A 24,003-nucleotide genomic window follows, 5' to 3' on the forward strand; every position below is an offset into this window, starting at 1 on the left:
TTATTGCAAGATGCTGAAAATTAAAAATAGTAAATATTTTGAGGTTCTTAATTCTGGGACATCTAATAGTGAAACATTATACAAAGGTAAACAAAAAGTAGTCCCTAATCACCTCAGTTGCACTTTAATGGGGAAAATGTACACAATTATTTTATATATATATATATACACAAACTACATATTTCTATTTTGGGGGAAAGTAACTAGTTACTTTCAGGAGCTTAAGAAAGCCTGATTTAGGATATGGCACTTGAGCCGAAGCAATCAGGTGATACAGTAGATAGAGAGCCAGGACTGAAGTCAGGAAGACTCATTTTACTGAGGTGAAATCTGGTCTCGGACACTTCCTAGTGTGACCCTGTCAAGTCACTTAACCTTGTTTGCCTCAGTTTCCTTATCTGGAAAATGAGATGGAGAAAGAAATGGCACATCACTCTAGTATCTTTGCTAAGAAAACATTAAATGGAGTCATGAAGGGTCGACATGACTGAAATGATTGAACAATAATTTATACTGAACTTTGAAGGAAGCTAGGATTTCCATAAGGCAGAAGTGAGGAATGAGTGCATCCCAGACAGGATCAGCAGCCAGTAGAAAGGCACAGATGTGAGAGATAAAGCATTGTATGTAAAAAACAGCAAATTAATCCAGTTTGGATCATGGGGGTTGTAAGGATAGTAAAGTTTTATTTTAGCTGGAACCAACTTATGAAATAATATGCTCTGGTTTATACTTTTGAAATGTCACTTTGACAACTATATGGACTACAGATTAAAAAAAAAAAACCATTTGAAGTAGGGAGACTAATTAGAAAATTATTATAGTAAACCAAGGTGGGAAAAGGAGGGTAAGGTCTTGAACTATATGAGTGGAGGGAAAGGGATGTATTTGAGAACTATTTTGGAGAGAGAATCAATAAAACTTGAATATGGTAGAGGGGGAGTAATCAAAAAGGGGGAATTGAGGATGATTCAGATTGTGGACCTGGATGACTGGAAGCCTGATGATACTTTGACTTTTAATGGGGAAAATTGGAAGAGGTATAGAGATTTTTGGGAGCAAAGATAAAAAGTTTTATTTTGGCCATGAGTTTGAAATGCTTATGGGACTTCCAATGGGACATATCTGATATGCAACTGATGATCTGGGAACAGAGGTTAGTAAAAAGAGTAGGACAGAATGTAGTAGTCATATGCAAAGAAAAAACTGAGTCCAAGAGAGTCGATAAAATCACTGAGAGAAGAATATAAAGAAAGAAGGCCAGTGAAAATCTTGAAGTATATGTACATCGATGGTAATCCAACAAAGAGTGTGGAGGGAGTAGCCAGACAGGAGAGAACCAAAAGAGAGCAATGTCACAAAAACCCAGAATGAGGAAAGAGCATTCAGGAAGAAAGGGTGGTCCTAAGTGCTTTGGAAGTTAAGAAGGATGAAGACTATGAGAAACAAATTGGATTTGGCAGTTATGAGATCAGCAGTAAGTTTAGTTAGTGGAGTGAGGCTAGGAGCAGATTGTAAGAATCTGAGAAAAATGAATGAGAGAAAGGAAAGGAAAGACAAGAATATCCACAGTTTGGCTATGAAAAGGAGAAATGTGAAACTGTAATCTGAAGGGACAGTATGGTCAATTGCAGAACAGTGGACTGAGAGAATAATAGGTCAAGTGAGGGTTTTTTAAAGGAGAAAAGTGTCTTAATTACCCTTGTAGGCAATGGGGAAGAATCCAGCAGATAACAGAAGCTGAAAATTCAACAATGGCATAGACTTGAGATCAAGGATACAAGTAGAGAGGTTGACCTTGATGAAGAAAGGAGCCATTTCTGTACCAAGACAGGAATAAAAGAAGAAAAGGTGGGGGATAAATTACAAGGTTTTGAGATGTTGAATAGGGAAGAAAAGGGAATTCATAGTACATAACCTCCTATTTTCTCAATAAAGGATGAGGTAAAGCCCGTTGTTGAAGATGGGATATGTGGGACTCCTAGGCAAAGAATAGAAAGCTTGAAAAGGCTATTGTGGAGAATACACTTAAGAGAGCCAGTTATGATCGTGGGGTCTTAGATATAGATCAGGACTTTAGAGCCCACTGTCCTCATTTTATGAATCAGGAAACTTGGGTGATTAAAAAAAAAATGTGATTTACCCAAGGTCACATGGGTAGTAAGCAGCTCAACTAGAATTTTAATCCTGGTTCTTTGACTCACTAAGTGGCATAGCATATTGAATAGAAAATTGGCTTTGAAACCTAGTAAGTCCTGGGTTCAGATCTCTTTTTCTGATACAGACTGACAATGAGATGCTGGGCAAAGCATGTCACCTTTCAGATTACAAGATACAGACAATGCAGATAATTTTCATTACTAGAGGAGATTTCTCCTCCCTGATGTTCTATACTGTTGAAACACAGATCCATTTTCTGTCTCCTATGATTCAAAAATCTGTTGTTCTCTGAATTCATATCTAAATCCTCCAGAAAAAAAAAAGACTAATTTCTGTGAAATTAGGAGAATTGTTTTGTCACAATTGAGGATTTATTTAGATTAATTAATCACTCATTCAGTGCCTTTGATTTAACAATCATTTTCTCTTCTGGGGATAGAAAAAAGTTGAAGTATAGTTCTCCCTCAAAGAGTTTACAATCTAAGAGTCTGTTATAAATTCAGTTTGCCAGAAAAATGTACCTGCAACAAACTTTGAATAAAATGGTTTATATCTGACAACCTACTTTTATCTTTAGCATGTTGTGGCAAAATAATAGATGAAGTTTAGCACTTTTTTTTTGTTTAATCTTTTTCTGTGATTCTTTTCTGTTTTCTTTTCTCTTTTTCAAACCTTTCATTTCCCTAGATTTAAATTGCCTCAAGTCTTACATTGAACATTTCAGAGATACCAAAATCATCATGGGGAATAGTATTTTTGTGTTTTGGCCGGAGGGCTATAGATAATTTCATAGCTAACTTATAAAAATTATATGAAGCCTAATGTATGTGTTCTTCCATAGGATGAAATCCATGGATGATCACTTTCTTCTTTTCATTGCAAAACATCTTGTTCTCCAGCTGGAGAGTTCTTCAGCAAAGTGCTCTCTTATAGCCATTAAAGTAGAACTTTTCATGCAATGAAACATATAATATATTTTAAAACAGCTAGTTTAATAATGCATACCATAGAGATTAGTAGAAGATCCCAGAATAAAACAACAAGGAGATTTTTCAGTCCTCATTGACTCCTAATGTTTCACAGCAAATATCACTGTTGGATTTATTCCAACAAGTCACTTGCTGTTCATCTTTTAGAAAAAGGCAACTTCTCAGTAATTTGTTAATACAGTCAGCATGTAATAATCATACTTACAACCTAACTGTAGATTATTTGGATTGGCACACAAACAGGAAGGAATTAGAAAACATGTCTTTAAAAAAAAAATTCCAATGATGTATGATCTTCAAAAAGTCTTAAAATAATTGCTTAAAAAATACAAGACACCTTGAAGTTTTTTCAGAACATATGGCTCTTGAAGTATTTGAGCATAGATTCTCTCTTACAAAGGAACCCAAATGAGCCCTTTAATTTGGGACTTTACCACGTTTGATGACCAGGATTGATGTCTTATTGATGATCCAGGTGAACTGGCCCATGAAAAAAAAAGAAATGTTGCTGCCATATTTTTTCAGGGAAAGTTGGTCTCTAAAATGATATCAAATTGGGCACAAGTAAACATTAGTCTCTTGGACTCATTTTGCATAAAGGATTTCACTATGGCATTTTTCAAGTTTGTAAATGATGTTTTAGGGTTTGTGGGAATAGGCAGACAAATGTTAGAACAGACTGAACATAAATGGATATGAGGGTAATGTACTTAGGGGGAAAAAATCTGCAGGATGATGGGCTTGGAGCCTTTCATTTGTGACTCAGGAAATGAGGATATAGGAATCATTATAACTTGTGTGCTATTATAGCCAAAAACACTAAATAAGTTCATGATGCCATCAGGAATTGCATTGTAAATTCAAGAAATAAGCATCCTCCCCTTATATGAAACTGTGCTGCATCTATGACTATCATACTTTGTGCTTTTGACTTTCACACTTGAGGAAGACTATATTAAAGCTAAAGAGAGTCCAGACAACCAAAAGTATCAGGGGAAGAGAGGCAAACTTAGTTTCAGATTGTTCATTCTGTTATGATAAAATCTGAAGGGATGATGATCAAAGTCAAGTATAGATGAGATAATTTATTCACAATTTAATGTATCCCAATGAAATAACTAAGTTATAAATCAAAGATAGTTTTTCTTGTACTATGAAAGGTATTTTCATGGTACATTTGCATTATTTTGTATAGCGAGTAGAAAATTTATAGAACTAATTACGTTTAGGTTTTATATGCAAACATATATGCTCATGTGTATGTGTGTGTTCTGACATATACATATGTGTATATATGAATATCTATACATATATGTAATCTTCATAAAACAAAAGTAGCATCATAATAGTATTTGTCATCCTTTAGGTGAATTCTTACTGAAATTGAAAGGTTCATTTCAAATCTAAAGATTCAGTCTGTTGAATCAATTGAATTCAGTCTAAGTACAATTCAATTAAAGCTTATTTTAATTTCAATCGAATTCTACTTCTATGGTCTTCAGAAATCAAAGGAAACAGTGTTCACTCATTAAAAAATACTTTATGTGCTTACAGTCATCCCTTAATCTTTTGTGTTTTTAGGTTAAGAAATTTAAACACTATTCTCTGTCTTCAGAATTCCTTTAGTGTTTAAAACTCAATATACTTAATTTTAAATTTATATAAGAAAAATTTATAATCAACTATAATATGGGTAAATTATTTAATAACCAAAATTAAGAGAACTCTCCTAAACATTTTCATTTATATTTGGACAAAATCAAGCCAATTTTCTCTAGTTGAGAAATGTGTTGATCTAAATGTGTTAAGAGTTCTTAACCTTTTTGATGTCATGGCATCCTTGGGCAGTCTGGTAAAACCCAGAGGCCTCATTAGCATTATATTTCTAAATGCATTAAAAAATACATAGGATAATAAAGAAAACCACTTTTATTGAAATACAGTTATCAACTTTTGGTGTATGTGTATTTGTTTTTAGTTTGTTTGGTATCTTTTTGGTTTGGGAGTTATTTTTTTTTGGGGGGGGGAATAAGTTCACTGGGCCCTGATTAAGAACTACAGTATTAGAACACTAAAGCCTCAAAGGGAAGTTTGGATTTAGAACTATAAAGTCAAAATTATTAAGGCCTAGATAGGTTTTAGAGATTAGAAAAATAGTAAGTGAGGCTCTTCACAAAAAAGCTGACTTAAAAGATGGTCAGTGTTAAAGAACAAGGAAATGTTAAGCACAACATATAAATACAAATCACTCAAATCTCCTAGTGAACCAACTGTTTGTTTTTCTTTTGTTGTTGGTTTTTTTTTTTTCCCAGAAAAGTGGTAAGGAATCTTTCTTTAGTTCTTTTTATTATTATATATTACATAAAGGTAGGTTGAGTTAATTTTTAAATTTGGAATTATTATTTACAAGTCATAGAATGATAAATGTGGAATTGGAAGGGACCTCAGAGATCATTTAGTCTATCCCCTTCATTTTATAGATGAAGAAATTCAGACCAAAGGCTTGAGTGGCTTCTCCAGAGTCATACAAGACACCAGAAGTAGAATTTCAACTCGAGTCAGTTTTCTTTCTGCTACATCATGGTAGTAAAACCAATATTTTCAGTCAAATATCTATGTTTTATAGACTTTGGGCTGAAATTTTAAAAATAACCTACTATCAAAAAAGTTAAATTATTGTCATTAGAAGATTAGGTGTATTTTGTATTTAGAGCATAAGTGTCTAAATAGACACCAATTCATTACTTCATGCTACTTTCATTTTGCAGAAGCTTTTGAGAAGGACAGTCAAGTGGATTTCTTAAGGCAGTTCACCACAATTCATCAATGGCTAAATTGACTTAGAAAGCATCTCAATTTGCATAGAATTCTTTAATTTCTCCTTTATTAATCGTGAATCATTTCTTTGTACGTGCTCTGTTGTCCAACTAATCTAACCTCATAACTATTACTCACCCTTGACATTCCATCTTCCAATTCTGTACCTTCACACAGACTGTTCCCATTCTTTGTTTCCTTTAAAACTTCCAAGAAGCACTGCATGCTACATAAGGTTTTTCTTGACACTCTCATCATCTTTTATATATTTTTGTATGTACTTATGTCTTCCTGTTGGTCTTGTCTGGTAGATTATATGCCTCTTGAGGCCAGAGACTGTTTCACTTTTATTTTTTTCATCTCCTATGCCTAGCACAGTGTTTGGCATACAGTAAGTATGTCTAAATCCTTGATTTCCACATTTAGTTTTTAATTTGGGCAAAAATGATATCCTGAATATGGGAAGAAAAAGGTTAAAAATCAAAGAAAATGGCAAAAAAAAAGATATAGAAAATTTTAATTTTTAGGTATCATTGATTAACCATTTCATTATCCATAAAGATAATTTGCTTTTTAAATATTATAGCTATTTTATTACCTGTAACTGTGCAATCCAGATGAAAATTTGTAATGAATACATCTAAATGAAGGAATATGATTGGAGAAAAGAGGACTTAAATCTTCTCATTTTCCTGTGAACTGTGGGTTATCAATTTGTATAGGTCAAAAACTATATACTAAAGGAGTCTATGTTATTTAAACTGTGATATTATATCTTTTTAAATAAAATAGTACTTTGTTAATGATACATAATTCAATGAAATAATTCAGTTATCAGCTACAATGTCAAAATTTTGTAAAGAGTCCTATAAAGTCCTATATAAATATACAGTTATAATTTCTCTCATTTTCTCAAGTAGAATAAACCTAGGAATAGATATAAGTTGTTTTCCAGAAACTTTGCATAGATATGACGCTTTAGAAGTCCAGGAGAAGTGACAAGTATTTCACAAATAGGTTCAATTAGAAAGGAGAATAAAAACATTAGAAGTTGAGCAATTGGAAAGTCATTACCTGGGTTTAAAGAATGTGTTGGGGGGGGGGGGGAGGGAGAAAGGTAATATGGAATACATAAGAGCAAAAAAAAAAAAAAAAAAGCATTATCACTAGATCTTGAATTTTTTGTTTCCTTAGCTCAAAATGAGTTAATGTAGCCCAAAGTGTGTTAATAGGAAGAAAAAGGTTTTTTAAAAAAATTATTAGTAAATGGCCGCTAAATGGATTGTTTTAACTTGGAAATGTAAGTTAAGTTTGTTCTCCTATCCCTGGCTTTTCAGCTCCTGATGTTTATAACTGACATTTGTAAAGCACCTCAAAATGACTCTGGAACATGTTTCCTTTTATCTTACAGTTTTATACAGAGTTTTAAGTGTAGGGATCCTAAATTGTCTAAGCTCTTCCTTGCTTCTTTTCCTGACTTCTGGGTTCATTGTGTTAGTAAGCAGTTAGGACTCTGAGTGCTAGGCCAGCTTCCTTCATTTTATAGATTAGTTCAGTTCAGAGGTCAAATTAATTTGTTTTTACTCAAATATTCTAGTTACTCAAGTTCAGGTTAAGAAGAATAATGGTTTCTTTTAACAAGCATTTATTAAGCATTTTTGTGTAAGATACCATGGAATAGAATTATAGAGTCTAAGTTTATATAGTTCTTTCAGGTTTTTAAAATGCTTACCTTTCAGCTTGGTGAAGTATTACAAATATTCTTTCCCTTTTATTAAATAAAGAAGTTGGGACTAAGAGTTTAAATGATCCGTGGTCATGTAACTGATAATTGTCAGCATTAGGGAAGTTAGGTTAATATTTCATCCCCAGATCCAATGTTTATTGGGATTTCCCCCTCCCTATTCATTACACTGTCTCTTCTATATTTTAAAGTATTGAACCTTGGGCAAAGACTAAAGTTTCATCCTAAAACAGAAATCATTTAAAATTTTTTGGAGAGAAATTGGTTCTTTTAAAAAAAAATCTTATATTTCTCATTCAAGAACTGTTGGTTTTAAAGTCTTTTTAAACCATTAGTCTTGATCCATCTGAAAAAATCATACCCTTTGTCATTGAATCAGACAATTTTTTGGTAAATGAGATTTTTATCTGGCCAAGAGCATGACAAGTAATCAACTTGTAGAAGTGTGTTTCGTGAATTGTAAACTGCAAATGAATGAAGTACAAGCACTGGCATTTTAAAAGCAAATTTGTAAGGTTATTTTTTCAAACAATCATATCAGAATTGATATGAACAAAAAAATTTGTTGTTCTCTGCAAAGTAGTTATTGTGAGAAGCTCTATACTTATTCCAGTAATGATGACATTACTTAAATATTTTTTTGAACTCTTGTTTGGGAATTGTTTTTGAATGTCCTCAACAGTGGATGTCCTTTTAGGGTGGATGTGATTTTTTTAATGATAGCTAAACATTTTTAGAGACATATCTGGTGTGGACTCTCAAAAATAAAGTATGATTATAAAGAAGTGATTTTGCCATCAGAGTTCATCTATGATTTACACAAACTTCAATTCCAAAGTGGAATTCCAAAAATGTTTTCACATTGAAAACCATTTGAGGTACCATTGAAATCAATCTATAGATTCTTAAGGTGACTTCTCTGAGGGAGATGCAATTATTTCATAGGGAATGAATGTAGCATTTTGTCTTAATTTTTCATTTATAGACAAAGAAAATAGGATTCTGAAATGTTGGGTGTCATGCCATTGTAATGAACTGTAGATATAGGATATAAACTCAGATCTTCTAATATTAAAATCAATATTCCTTCTTTTAAAATGGATACCTTTTCATTGGTAGTGTGAGTTCTGGTATGTTTGTTCATTTAAACACCTATTTGGTTAGTAGTCTTCCCACATTTTGGTAAGAAAATAATTAATAAGGCCTATTCTTCAGGGCATCTCATAATTTAGCCAAGAGGATGGGATGAGTGAGAGGTGATATTTTTATATTTATGTAAATACACACACACATACCACAGAGATGTGCAATAGTTATCTCCTAACATACATGTCAAAGTATGAAAATAAATATGCACACACTTCATATTTACATTTTTATGTATGTGTATATAATTCTTTTAATCTCTAGTTAGAAATGATCTTTGCTTCTTTGGAGTTGGCAGAGAATTTTGTTGATATAAAAATAGTACACTAAACAAAACTGATGCTTATCTTTTGCAGATTCCACAAAAATTTTAATAACACTCTTCATCTGTTATGTGTATGTGTATACACACACATATATACTGAAACACACAGTTTTGTTTCTTTACCCTTTGTGTTGACTGAACTGCTCTAGAGTACCCTCTTTCTTCTCAAAGTGAAAATAGGTAGGAATATAGGAGGAAGTTTGGTCAGGCTTGACTGTAACTCCATTTCCTTTATTTTAACCCCCATCTTCAGCTCCATTGAGGTGAGCTTTTTGGTTGTTCTTTTTTTATGGTCAATCTTGGTAAATTTAATACACATTAATGTTTGGAACAGACTAGTAGGCTACAACCTTCGAAAAGGAAAAAGGATGCTGTTCATTTCTAACCATAACTTTTTATAATTTCCTAAATGCTCTCAGTATTTAGCATTTCATTTCATTTATTTTGCTTTTGTAAGTGCTGCCAGTTCTGTAGACCCTGTGGAATGCTTCATTTCCTTTCTGCTGACATTGCAGCAGCTGTTGACTAAAACGCTATTCCCAGAGCTAGCTAGCATCCATTGATGATGTTAGTACAGAAATGAAAAGTACTTCAACATTACTACAGGATTCATAGATTGAAGAAAATAACAAAGTTACACATACACATACACACACACACATGCTCATTGCATAATGTAAAACATTGTAAAAGCATCCTCCAAATACCATACTTCTCAAGAGTTGCTGCTATGGGAAATCCAATTAGCTGGGTGATAAGCAATCAACATAAAGTCTATTTAAAGGATATCCTGTCTGGTTTAATACCTTGTTTCTCATAGTGATTTTTACCCTCACTTAATATTTAGGACATTTTATTAGATTTGCTGACACCAGAAGTCTTAGCAATCACATTAATGTAACTCTCAGAGGTATCACCTAATACTTTGTTTTGTTACCATTTTAATAATAGAAATGCCTCATTTTGTTCACATACTTAAGAGTTGCGTCTTCTCTCAAAACCCATCCATTTAAAAACTTTTCAAAGTACATTTTATAAAATGGCTCTTTGTTTGATTAACGTATATAGTTTTCTTCATACCTTCAGTTTGCAGAAAAGTTTCAGGAATTCAAAGAAGCTGCTCGATTAGCAAAGGAAAAATCCCAAGAGAAGATGGAGCTCACGAGTACGCCCTCCCAGGTGGGTATCAAACTCTTCTCTGTCAGGCTAGGTGTGCCGACAGTTTCTTTGATGGTCAATTTGAATCAGGAAAAATAATGGAGAAAACAAGGTAATTTTCAAAATAGAAATAGAAAAGCAGTCTACTTTTTAAAAATTCTGCCTGCATTGATGGAGAATAGTTCTATGCTCTATTGATCTAAAGGGGTATGGTTTATTAAAATTAGCTTTTAAATGTCAAAACTCAAGTTTTTTTAAATCCATAAAATATTTTCAGATAAAATAAGTTAACTGGATATACAGTGGCTGTGTTATTTCTTACCATCCTAGCTCTATATATTGGAAAAACCTAAAATCAATTCGGCAGATAATTTCCTTATGCCTACTAAAACTTAGCAATATACAACACATTGTAAAAGTTATAATTTTATAAGAGTCATTGACAAGTGAATTTTCCCCCCCAATTGGCAAGTTTGAGTTAGTACCTGTTAACCTTTCCTTCATAATTTTCTTCTAAAGATCAATCAGAGCTTGAAATCGTTTCCTGTAATGGTTTGGGATATTATTCAACACATTAAATCTCAGTATCTTATAAATGTGCATCTTCCCTTTCTTGACTAGACCACAATTAATTAGTCTTGGTTAGTAATCATCATATTCTTGTGGTAAAAAAAAAAATGCTTTACCTGAGAGCTACCCTTTTGAAGATGAACCTCAAGGAAGTTAAGTCCTACACTAACTTGCCAGCCCCAACCATTGCCAGACTCATCTCCCAAATCCTCAAAGGTTAGGCCTTGCCAAAACTAGTCTTTTAGAACTCAGAATTATCTCTGTGAAACTCTGTAATATCAGAGTTACCAGGCGTATTATGATTTAAAAACCTTTTTTTGGCATTAGCATAGTTTGCTAAAAGTAATTTATTTGTAACAATAGTATTAAGACATGTTGCAGTCTGGTAAAGAGACCATTTCTTTGCAATGATTATTTTTTTTGGAAATAAGCTTTTTGAGTGGCCAAAAATCCCTAAGAGTTCAAAATGAAGCAGCTTAAATTGGAATTCAAAATAGTTTGGTAGTTAGGGTGAAAGATGAGCATATTGCGATCAGAACCATCAAAATATCTATTTTCTTAGTCCTTTCCATGTAAAATAAGTGAACAAAAGCAGGAAATAAAAAGGACAGTTAGGAGTACCATATCCCTAATGCTCAAACTCTTAGGGATTTTTGGCTTTGATATATAAAAAATGGGAAAATACTATATAAATCACATCTCATATTTAAAACTTTTTTCACTTAATTAAGCTTTTTTTCTCTCACTCCTATTTCCTGTCCGTCAAAGGTTTGACAGCAGAGATACTAGTCTTCCCTAAACACACCTTGTCCCTCATCCAATTTTTTATCTTCCATGGAGAGGGGAAAAAAATCCTCATGGGAAGTATACATAGTTAAGCAAGACAAATGTCCTTATTGGCCTTATCCAAAAATACATGTCTCACGGTACACTAAATCTACTATTCTCTGTTAGCAAGTTGGTAATATACATCATTCTTAGCCTATCTCTTGGAATTATAGTTTTGTCATTGCAATGATTAGAATTCTTAAGTCTTTCAGTTATTTATCTTTGAAGTATTATTGTATAAAGGAGTGTCACTTATTTAAATGTTTTATCAGAATTTGAACATTTTATGTGAAATAATTTAGATGATTGGTAATATCTGCTGTTTCTTTCAGCTGGGAAAAACTACAGTAAGGTAAATTTATTGATTTCAAATTATCAGTTGAAAACTGAAAAAGCCATATCTACCCCATTCTTATAACTGTATTGTCTTTAGTTCAGTGATTCTCTGGAGTTGTACAAAGTTAAATTCTTAAATTTTTACAAACACACAAAAGGGAAATTTTTTTTTTAAAGTCATGTTTGGAGATGCAGTATTCTTAGACTGATTCAGATTGATCAAAGTTGATCCAAAGCCATGGGGCACTAGCAAAGTCTATCTGTAGTTTGTTAGAATAAGTTGACACTCACTTTTCAGTCATTTTTAATCAAACTTTTCTCAGAGAGTTCTTTTTTTCCTATCTCTACTGGCATAGCCCATTTGTATTTCTGTATGGTTTTTTTCCCTTTAAGTTTAAAGGGTTGATTTTAGGTTGACTTATTAAAGCTAATCTAATCATTAAAGTTCAACAAATTGATGCCTCACTCTTGCAGATTCCACAGCAATTTCAATAATGGCATGACCCAAGAGTCTCTTATGTCCCAAAATTATATTTTGTTATATTGCTGATTTAGCCAGAAAACCTCCCTAATCAGTACTTTATTTTCAGATCCCTATTTACATACGCTTACATTTAAGTAGCAGCAAAAATCCCTTTAAAACTGTTACTTGCCTCAAAGGCATTTTCAGAGAGAGTATTATATCTTTTAAAAAATTATACTAGTCAGTGTTAATTGTGCTTTCCCCTTTTCAAATTGTTTCTCATAAAAAAACTTTTTAAAATTTTTGTGTAAAAATATATTTCAGAGACTAAATATGGTGTCCCTCATTGCCCTTTTTATTTTTTATTTTTGCTTGTATTCATTTATTTTACATTCAAGGAACCCAAAAAAATATTCATTTGGGGGCTTCTGTTCTCAATATGATCATCTTTCATCCTGGCTACCAAGCTATTTTGGATTCCTATTTAAAGCTGTTTCATTTTGAACTCTTTAGAGTTTTTTGGTGTAGGCCCCAAGCCCACAAAATCCTGATTTAGCAGCACATGATATTTAAAGAAATGTTTACCCTGTCCAATTGGGAGATAATATCTGATTTTAAACCAACCTAAGTGTTAGTCTATATTATACCTGATGTGAACAACACTCTCTGGGAATTCTAGCAGAGATTAAAGAGATGCCTTGACCTTTGACTATTCCTTAAAAGTCCCACCTTTTGGTGGGCATGTTTTGAATGAAACCTGATACTTATGGCAAAGATGGTGCTTTCCTTTAATTAAAGGAGTAGATTTAAGTAAGTTGCTTGGTATCACATTTCTAAATGATTCTCTTTGGGAGGGGGTAGAGAATTTTTTTACCAGAGGAAGAATGTCATAGTAAAAATGCAGTTCCTCTGTCATTTAAGTATCATTGTATAGAAGGTACCATATTAGGTATAGGAAAATAGAAGAATAAACATGTAAGCAATCCCTGTCCTCCAGAAACTTATAGTCTACTGAGAGATACACCCCACAGAAAAGTAAAATTTCCTCAAGAAGGGGAGAAAGTGCTAATGCTGGGAGGATTGCTGGTACCTGAACTGTGCTTGAGGGAAATCAAAAGGAGAGGGTGAAAAGAATACATTTTAGGATTAAGGGACCAGTAAATAGAAAGCTAAACCTGGGAAACAGTAAGTCAGTTTGGAAACAGAGACAATGAATGAATAATGTGAAATAAATCTGATAGAATGAATGGGAGTCAGAGTGAGCAGAGCTTTAGGAATCAGGCTAGTCAATTCTACAGATACTTGTTATTGGCTACAGTTTATACTATGAATTGTTCTAAGTGTTGAGAGAACAAAGACAGAAATGCAACATTTCTAATCTCTAGGAATTGGTGTTCTATTCAGTTCTAGTCCAGGCACTACCACTAACTAATTATGACCTTGTACAATTCACTTCTCACAATTACTTCCTCATTTAGCAAATGAGAAAACAGAAACCTAGAGAAATTAAATGACTTCTCTAAAGGTCATAGAGGTAGTAAGTGGAAGAGCTGGAGTTCTAAAGCAGGATTATTTGAGCCTAGATCTAATGGCACCTTCCCCCTCCCCTTTCCCCCCTGCCCTCCATGTCATTTATCATTCCCTATAAATTGATGGAATTAGAACACATTTTCTAAGGTCCTTTTGTTGATAATTACTTAATTTTGTTCCTCTACCTTCATTAATGCATAATAATCCTTACTCTGATCAGTGATTCTCTCCATTATGTAAACCACAAGGCCCTCAAGGTCTTTGGTCATCTATATCATTTTTCTAATATATATAAGCTAAAAGCAAATTCTTTTGTAGAATTCATGCTACCTTTTTAATATATTCCTCTTTTGGAGTGATTATCATTAGATGTCAGCAGTCTTAGACTTGTTTTCTAATCATGTTAAAAGGAGCCAGTCTGTAGGTTTTTGGAGGGTGGGGGTGGGATCCTGCTACTGAGGAGCATTATGAAATTGAACATTCTCCTTCACTTTTCTGTCTTTGTTCATTTATAAAAATGTGCAGTCTTGACTAAAAGTTTTAAGTTTTCATGTTTAAAATTAATTTTTCTTTAATTTTTTTTTAACTAAGAATTGGTCAGTTTCTATAAATTTGTGGGTTAGTTTTCCTCTGAAGCTAGGTGTACTTTATTCAAGTATTACCTTGCTGTATTGTATTAGTTGGCCCCAAGTGGCTTTTATTTTTTTGTACTCTGTTTTGCTTATCTATGAACAGAGAAGAGGTGAAAAAAGCAGAAGGGGAACCCATCAGGGTGGGACCACTTCCTTCGAACAATCAGGGCATATTTTATTGAAGAAAGGCTACGTGGTAAGGTTGCAAGTAGAGCTATCAATCTTATAGGCATGAAATCAGATTTAATGAATGTCTAAAATTGCTTTTGGGAAAAAATGATTGCCAGAAGTTAGGTCCTTGGTTTTGTATAACTTACAAAAGCCATTGTTTCTAACAATGCAAGTCTCATTAAAATCATTATAGAAAGAATTTACTCTTATTTCTGCTGCTATCATCCCACATTAGGCCAGAGCTTACCACAATTTTCACTGGCCAGAGATGTATAGACTTGATTGGTAGGAAAATGTCCCACAAGTCTGTAATACTTGCCTCAGAGAATTAATTCTGCAATCCCTACTCTGTTATAATTCTGTTATAATTCGCCTATGTTGTTTCCTACTTAATAAATGTTCTTTCTCACTTTTTCAATGAAATATTCTTCTGCTTTGAAACTAGTGATAAAATTCTAGAAATGAGGTTATTCAAAGAGAAAAGAGATATTTTGATATTAAAAGTTCCTTTTTCAAGAATCAGATAGTATTTAGTGACCTTATCTCCCCCAAATGACAAATTGTTATTCAGATTCTTGGAACTTACTTATTTCTATGCTATTTATATTTTTACAACTGATACTTGGGACTCATAATAATACTACTAGCTCATATTTATATAGCACCTTAAAGTTTGCAAAGCATTTTATGTCTGTAATGTTTATATATGTTATTTAATCCTTGCAACAATCCTGGAGGAAGTTGTTACTGTCTCCATTTTACAATTGAGGAAATTGAAGTACTCAGAAGTTAAATGATTTGCCAGTCTGAAGCTGGATTAAAATTCTGGTCTTTCTGACTCCCAAGTTTAGCACTCTCTCTACTGAGCTACCTAGCTGACCAATAAAGTTATGAAAATATGGAACATTTATTTCCCGTTTGTGCTAATCTGATTCCTACTGTTCCTACCTTTAGTACACAGCTATTCTCAAATACAAGATTATCTGTGTCAGTACTATGACAGATCTCCACTTTTCAGTCCTACTGCCTTTCTTTCTGGGCATTATGGCTAGCCATGAGCAAAGCTAGCCCTAGATAAAATGGTGAAATATTTTAACACAGCAGTCTGCTTTGATATATGATTTTTCTCTCTATTCTCCTTCCTCTTACCTCTCTTTAAGGTTTTCAGAATTGGGATATTAAAATTACACTATCCAAATGTGTACTTTTTTCCTCATTTCACCAGCAGTATAGACAAACATATGTCTTGTGCCTCAAATTTGTGATAGAGAGTATAGGCTTTTCTGGCCATACCCACTCTGTAGGGAAATAGGGAAAGAAAGGAACTTTGAATGTTTGAGTGGTGAATTTTGTGATGAATCTCTGACACATCCTGTTTCTTTTAATAATTATGTGGTCACATCTGTTGCCTTTGGCTTTCTGATGATCTGGGCCCCCAAACTTGGGAATATAATCACAATTTTGCCAAGACTAGATGTTTGCAACATTTTTTTCCTGTATTTTGGCTAGCTCTTCTTTCCTGATTACGGAATTAGGAAAAAATCTTTCTAGAAATAAGGCAGATGTCTTCTTTAAGATAAGTCATATTTCACATTTGTATTATTTCACTTTTAACATTGAGAAAATTCCTTCTTTCCCATAGGGAAGGCATGAAGTGAAGGTAGTGAATGGAAAAATGCAATTTTTGCTACTTTCACTAGCTCTTATATTAAATCTCTTTATAGCCACATTTTCTAAGGTGTTTTTTTTTAATCCTTAATTGTTGTAAAGGAATGTTTTTATACGTAGAAACCTTGCATTCTAAAAGAGATATACCCTTTAAAACCACACAATTTACATTTAATTTGGCATTTATAGCTTTGACTTGATATATAATTAGCTATGTTTTTTGAGGCTATGTTGGATTCCCCAAAGTGACACAAATTTAGAATAATTTAGATAATAAAAATTGATCTGGTTTAAATTTTTTTTTTATTTTTTAATTTTACAAAGATACATACCACCCCAAACATCTCCATATACAAAGAGGAACAGGAAAACAAGATTCCATAGGGAACTATAAATCTCTATTATGTGCAATTTGCATTTATTTTTAGATATGTAATAAATTTAACATATTTTCAAAACCATCCTGCTTATATGCATCTCCCTATGAATCCTTTTTATCTAATGCATTAAAAAAAGTAGTGATGATTTTCTTCTTTTGGAGGGGAATCACTATCACTATCACTATCATCTTCCTTTCAGTTCTCTTCAATTAAAAAAAAAAAAACTTCTTGTAACAAGCCTAATTATATCAAACATTTCCCTGTTATGTCTTTAAAAAAATGTTTTATTTCACATCTCCAGTCTATCAACTTTCTAGGGTTCAGTTATGTAACATTCTTAAAACAAATTTTGATTTTGCTTATTTGGACATATTCTTTTATAGTTTTAGAGCTGCAAGAGATCTTCCAGCCATCTTGTTTAAACTTCTTATTTTACAAAGAAGAAAACTAAATTCAAGGAGTTAAGGGACTTGTTCAAGTCACACTGGAAGTGACAGCTGAGATTTAAGACCAAGTTCTCTAACTCCAAATCCGGGATTCCTTCCACTATTCTCATGCTACCTTCATGGACAAATATAGACAAAAATGAGAAAAATCTTGGGAGGTTGGAAGTGGTTTGGGGGGCTTTTGATCCCTCAGTTCTACAGTCTCATATTGGGTCTAGTCTTACTGATATGGGTGAGGCTTCAGAATTTTGCAGTCTCAGCTCATGGGTGATGACAGCTACCCAAGTGGCTCATGGGAATTGTAGCAGGTGGAGTAATACCATATGTAGTGGGAGTAGGCAGGAGCACAGCTGCATGATGGCTAGTTGAGATTACAGCATGTCAGGTGCAATGACAATTAAAAATAGTGGAGGATTGAAACACCACTTGTGGGATTGTCTAATTTTGTAGTTTTTTCCTTTGTCTTTCATCTTCCCTTTTCTCACTCCAGCTTCTAATTTTCACTCTTCAGAAAGTTTGTAAGCACATTCTTGTTGCAAGATTCTGATTTTTCTCCCCTGGAGCCACAGTTGCATTTACCCTGAGGCTGCAAAGGGATTGAACCTAGAGCTTAGACATTCATGTTTTCTCTTCCTACACTCTTTTAAAATTATATATATTTTTTATTTACAAACACACATAAGCCTCCCCCAAGCAGACTGCAGTTAAGCACTGATGTATTTATATGTACATATATGTATATTCACATGCTTCCATACTCATATACCTATAGACTTAGACATATACACACATATATACATATGCATATATACACACATTTATACATATTTAAATATGCAGCCATCTCCCTGTAATCATAATCTAGAACTTTTCCACTTTTTACCCTACTCCTAATCTGTCCCAGTACTCTGCTAGATACTTACATGAGAGGCAAGCAGAATCATAGAACCCAGGTTATTTTCCTTTAGTTCCATTAGTTATCTTGATTGTATAGATTTTCCCATTGACTTGTACCAACTCAAGCTTATTATCTGTTGGTGTACTAGTTGTCCAATCAATCTAGATTTTTTAGTTTGGTTCATCCCATCCTAGGAGAAGGTATGGTTGTGTCTTTCAGTGCCAGAGAGAAAAGTTTCTCTCTAACTTTTTTTGGCAATACAAACTCTATCTGGGTAATGGGGATAGTTTAGAACTGCTGTAATTAGAGCAGATGCCAAAGTAGCAGTAATATGTTTATAATGAAATATTTAAGCTCAGAGATCTCTCATGATTACCTTCCTCGTATAACAGTGTTTAAACTTCCTTTTAAACTGTAGAGAAAATGTTTCTTAGCCCACACATTTGCAGTTAGTGAATATTAAAAGACTAGGAGGATTGAAGTAGAATATTTCAAGGGTTATAACATTCTTGCCCCATGGAATCACCTGATGAAGGTCAAAAATTGAAGGGAAATGTAAGAAAGACTTTTCCCTTCTTTTCTTTCATGCCAGCAGTCATGGTTCTTTGCTGTGAATTTTGTTATGTTCAGGTCTCTTAAAGGGAATGCATCTCTGCTTTTTTCAAACTGCAAAATTTTATCTTTTGATTCTTTCTGGACCCTCATTTGGGTAACTTACACTCAATTTGTCAAATTGTACCAGCTTCCAATAACAAATTTAAGACCATGATGAAAGCTGTCATAGAAAGAATAATTGTGAGATTTTGAACTTTAAAACAAACTCTCACTGTTTTCCAGAGGGACTAATTAAACTTGCATTGTTATGCAAACATTGATTAAAGTTGGAAAAAAAATAAACGGGAAATTTTGTGACAAAAAAATGATCAGAGCATGAAATCCTGGAGTGGCATAGCAAAAATGAAGAAATATCACTATGAGAGCTCTTTTAAAAAGCTCTTTGATTTTTCTTTTTAAATCTGTCTTTGTATACATGGTTTTGTAAGAGGTGAGAAGTTACGAATCTACAAGAGTTGTCTCTTGTTCCCAAGGCTCTAATATTTCCTCCCTCAATTATTGTTCATTTTCTTTTGTGCTTTCATTTTTTTCCTACTATTTTCCTCAAATATCTTCAGTTGTAGACAAATAATTACTTAGATAACTGATAAACTAAGGTTAATTTAATTTGTTTGCTTCTAAAAACAATATCTATAAATTTTGTTTCTTTCCTGTATGAGTTGCTATATTTATATAAAGATATTTCTTTCCAAATTTAATTTTTATTTCCATATGACCTTTTAAGTTTTAGTTGAAATATGGACCATAAATGAACTTACATCACACTCTTAATATGACATGATGTTTAACTAAAGTTCAATTTTTCTTTTTAAAGGAATCAGCAGGAGGGGATCTTCAGTCTCCTTTAACACCAGAAAGTATTAATGGGACAGATGATGAAAGAACTCATGAAGTGACACAAAACTCAGAACCAAGGGCTGAACCAACCCAGAATGCATTGCCATTTTCACATAGGTACAGATTCAATTCAAGCATCATGATTAAATAACAAATGTATGGTGTGCTTTTACTTTGCATACGTTTGATAAGGTATAATAACACTGAATGAAAATTCCATGTTGGGTCTCCTTTTTTTTTTTTTTTCAAAGGGTACAATTTCTGTTAACCACAAATGAAAAAGCTCACTAATTTGGAATTTGCAGTCATTCAGCTGGATTGAATTAAAGTTTACTTTTGAACTATTTGTAGAAAAAAGATTTGCTGAGCAAATTAATATAAGATTTCAGTGAAACAGAGAATATGATGTGATTCTTAGTTTTTTACCATGGTGCCCAAAGGGCCTTTCTTTGATTAGCCTTGTTCAGGTTTTGCTCCATGTGTATAAGAGATATAACTATCTTTCCTAAAAACAAAATGATAATTGTCTGGTCTTTCCAGATTTAACAATTAATGAGGATTTATAGCATTGTTTTCAAAAGGGTTTTTTGTGGGGGGTGGAGAGTGGGGGGAGAGACTGAGGTTTGAAAACTCATATAGTAAATTTTTTTCTTTATTATTCTAGAGATTCTTTTAACAAGAAATAATATTGAAATAACTTTTTAAGAGAATTGAAGGCCTTTAAAAAAAATCAGATCAATTTTTACTTTTGTACCAAACTGATAATTGACCATATGTGGTAGATAGCTTTAGGAGAGTTACAGAACTTCTGTGAAGTTAATATGAAGTAGACACTTATTTTATCTCAGTTCTAAGAAAGCACTTCTCTCTCTGAAACTTTAAAAGAAGTAATCATTTAAAATTCATAGAATGGTATGAAAATGTTTTGCCTTGTTGTTCATTAGTCCTTTTGAGGACATTAAAATTGAATTCTTATCAATGGTATTAACACTTTGGTTTGCATGCTGTGGAACAGGCTAGACATGAAAATGAAATGAATGAAAACTTTTTACAAATTACATTTTCTAAAGTTTAGTTTGATTAAATTGGAATTAGAAGAACATAGGACTACCCTCATTGTCTTGCTGAGCCTCTATGTAGTTCAGTCTTAACCGGACCAGAATAAGGGAAGTCTTGCACTTTTTAGTCACAGTCAAATGTCTTGGGTACAGAAATCTTTTTTTAAGAAATAGAATGACTATAAGGTTTTTTTTGGGAGGCGGGGACTGATATTACATTTTATTATTCTGAATGCTAAGAAATTTGAGTGCAAAAACAGTTGAGTGGTTATGTATTTTTATATTTTTTTAAATGTTCTTAGTAAACAACTTTTTTGTCAGAAAAAGTGTTGCATGAAAAAAAGTTTGTTGATTTTTATACTACTTTATGTTAAACTTGTCACATGATATTTTCGAATATTCAATGCAAATGAACAAAAGAGGGAGATAATATTTGAGTGGGATGAGTTTTTTTTTTTCTTTCTGATGAAAGACATTTATTGGGATGATTGGGAGAGGAAAATCCCACACCCTCTTAAGTGTGATTCTTACAGTTCTTGCCAGTCTTGCCCACAGGATGGCTGACTCAGCTGTCCTAAACATAGTTAAGAAATAGTTTGCTTTGACTGGCATTTTAATGAGCTGTGTAAAGTAACATGTAGCATTCAGAAGCTAGAAATTTGTTAGCAATTGCAAATTCTACCTGGCACTTAACTTATTTCCAGGTACCTCTAGTTTTGGGAACATTATTAGTGTTCTACATAGGTTCCGTTTTTGATGTTGCCGGCTAGAATTGGTCTTCTACTAGTGCCATTTTATATGCCAAGGTGTCTCACTAGTATGTGGTCACCATTTCTTTAACATAGCACTGCCTCAACTAGAAGCAACTGCAATTTAGCCACGGATGTATTATCCTGCTCACAGGAGCCACTTAATTGTTTTCAATCCTAACATTGTGTATATTAGAGCCATGTTTGATTCTGAATGTCCAACTCAAATAGAAATAGCTTATAATTTGCATGTCAGTTTACAGATATAGAAAGGCTAGAATGAAACTTTTATGTTTGTTTTCCCTAAAAAAAATTTTTTTAATTCAGTGTCTTATTGCCATGCTTTAGCATGGCAGATGTGAAGCCTCTCACTTCAGGTAGTCTTTAATAGTAAGGGGCCACATTTGACTATGCTACTTAAATGTATAGCACAAATAGTTTAAAATTTCACTTCTTACGATCTTTCTAACTATATCTTTTATAAGACATTATCTTTGATTTTGTTTTGATACAAGACAAAAGAAAAAACCTGTACCAAAAAGAAAAATTTCTTCTTTTACTTTAAAGTCTAGAAAAATGGATTGACCATATTTTTTGTATAGATGTTTCATTTCTGTCAGTCAGTGTTATATTCACAAAAGAGGATAGAGCTACAACAGACCTGAGAGATGGATTCCAAAGTCTTATTTTAAAAGTGAGAAAACTAAGGTTTGAGGTCATACAGTTAATGCTGGATTTAAGACTAGAAAAAAATCTCAAAGGCAAAAAACAAACCAAAAACCCTACCTTGTTAGTATAAAATATCTAACCTCTTTTTTTTTTACTTTGACAATTGATTCAGATTTAAAAAAAAAAAATGCTAACTGGTTTGAATTTTGCTTCTTTTCTCTATCCTAACCCATATATGATAACACACTGAGTAACCTCAAGCAATTCATTCAACTTGTAAGACCTCTAGACAAATTTCTAATACCATGTAAATTGCAGAGAAGTTGCTGACCTGTCAGTACAGGCAGTTTCTTCATCTGAGAGTGTCTTACACCAATGAAATTGGAAGTCCAGTCCCTTTCTCGATTCTGGCCCATTTCTCTCTGAAGGTTACTAACCAGTAGTACAGACAAGATGCCAGTGTGTACAACAGGTGAAGTGAAAGAGGAGGCAATACCCTACCTTTTGAGGAGGGGTATGGCCCTGGCAATTGAATTACATGGAATTCCATTTCATCTAAATTTCTTCTTTTTTAAAATAACTTTTTATTTGAAAGTTTAAGCTGACATAGTTTGGCTCAGTCGCCAAAGAAAATCTTAACTAATTTTTTACTTAGACTCTCCAGTAAGATTGCAATCCTTTCATAGGAACAGGGATGTTAGTTGTAGCTCTATCATTTGAGCTCACAAGTATTATCCACAAGGAAATTTTGATTTTACTAGCTGAGTAAGCTAAGCAATCCTTGAGCTAAGGAGCTATGTCCTAATTATTAGTATCTTTTTCTCTATCTGTGAGCATGTTCTGAAGCTATTGGGAAAACCTATTTTGAAAGATTTTCAAACAGGAGGATTTTTAGGTTTGAAGTTATTTTTTGACACCATGGAAGTTGTTATAAAAATTTGTGGTAAACCTAGTTGTTACCTTTCATTGTTTTGTGCATTAACATATAATGTCACTACTTCCACTTAATTTGCTCAGTGCAATTTTATGATTCTCAGATATGCAGTATTATATCTTAAAAGCTGCTGTCATATAGCATTTCTAGACTTGGAACTGACTTAATAGTATATATTAACTATTCAGGAAACTATTTTTGTATTTATAGTTTTAATAAGAATTTTATTAATTTCCTTAATGGAACAAATTCTATTAACCACTGCTTATGTTTAACTTTCAAGATGTAGACAGTATGCCTTCAGATGGTGCTGTTCAATTTTATGCATTTTGTTGGTACCGCATGTATATGTTCTGTTCTGTAAAGCAAAATAATAACTTTCCTATAGTTTTAGTTAAAGAATGTACATGGAAACTTCCTTTTCTAGTCCTATGCAACAATTTTACTAACAGCTTTGAAATAGGATGGGTTTCATTTCACTCACAACTCTAGTTAATTTTTAGGAGGTTTGTGAATTTCATATTTATTGGACTTTGAAAGATCTAGTTCCTTTACAACTAGATTATTCCATTTATATGTTTTTGTGACAATTCATTATTTAATTTCCATTTGGGACAGTTTAAAATAAAAATTTTGTTGTGAATACTATATACTTGATTACTTAAAATTATTATTAAATATAATCCTGTTCTAACTTAAGCAAAGAATGGAGGAATGATTAATGTGAAACTGTATTTTTTTTTAACTCTTTCTTAAAATTATAACACCCATTTCCTTATTTTTTAGTAGTAAATGGGAGGCTCTTTCTGAACTGAAATATTATAACACATAATACATCCTTTTCCATGATACTTATATTGCAAAGAAATGAATAAACTAG

The 24,003-nt window shown here is 32.9% G+C and overlaps 1 protein-coding gene across 2 annotated transcripts in view; it reads left to right on the forward strand.

Annotated features, from left to right (window-relative positions):
• Nucleotides 1-24,003, forward strand: part of HOMER1 (homer scaffold protein 1) — a 163,835-nt gene that overhangs the window by 67,391 nt on the left and 72,441 nt on the right. The window contains exons 4-6 of one of the 2 annotated variants that reach the window (XM_051991805.1): nucleotides 10,268-10,360; nucleotides 14,802-14,894; nucleotides 19,691-19,830. In XM_051991805.1, the coding sequence (XP_051847765.1) occupies nucleotides 10,268-10,360; nucleotides 14,802-14,894; nucleotides 19,691-19,830 (326 nt within the window). The remainder of the gene's footprint in view (nucleotides 1-10,267; nucleotides 10,361-14,801; nucleotides 14,895-19,690; nucleotides 19,831-24,003) is intronic. The other variant, XM_051991806.1, reaches the window with a different exon arrangement.

The sequence above is a fragment of the Antechinus flavipes genome, chromosome 1 (assembly GCF_016432865.1).
Source record: "Antechinus flavipes isolate AdamAnt ecotype Samford, QLD, Australia chromosome 1, AdamAnt_v2, whole genome shotgun sequence".
Lineage (NCBI taxonomy): Eukaryota > Metazoa > Chordata > Mammalia > Dasyuromorphia > Dasyuridae > Antechinus > Antechinus flavipes.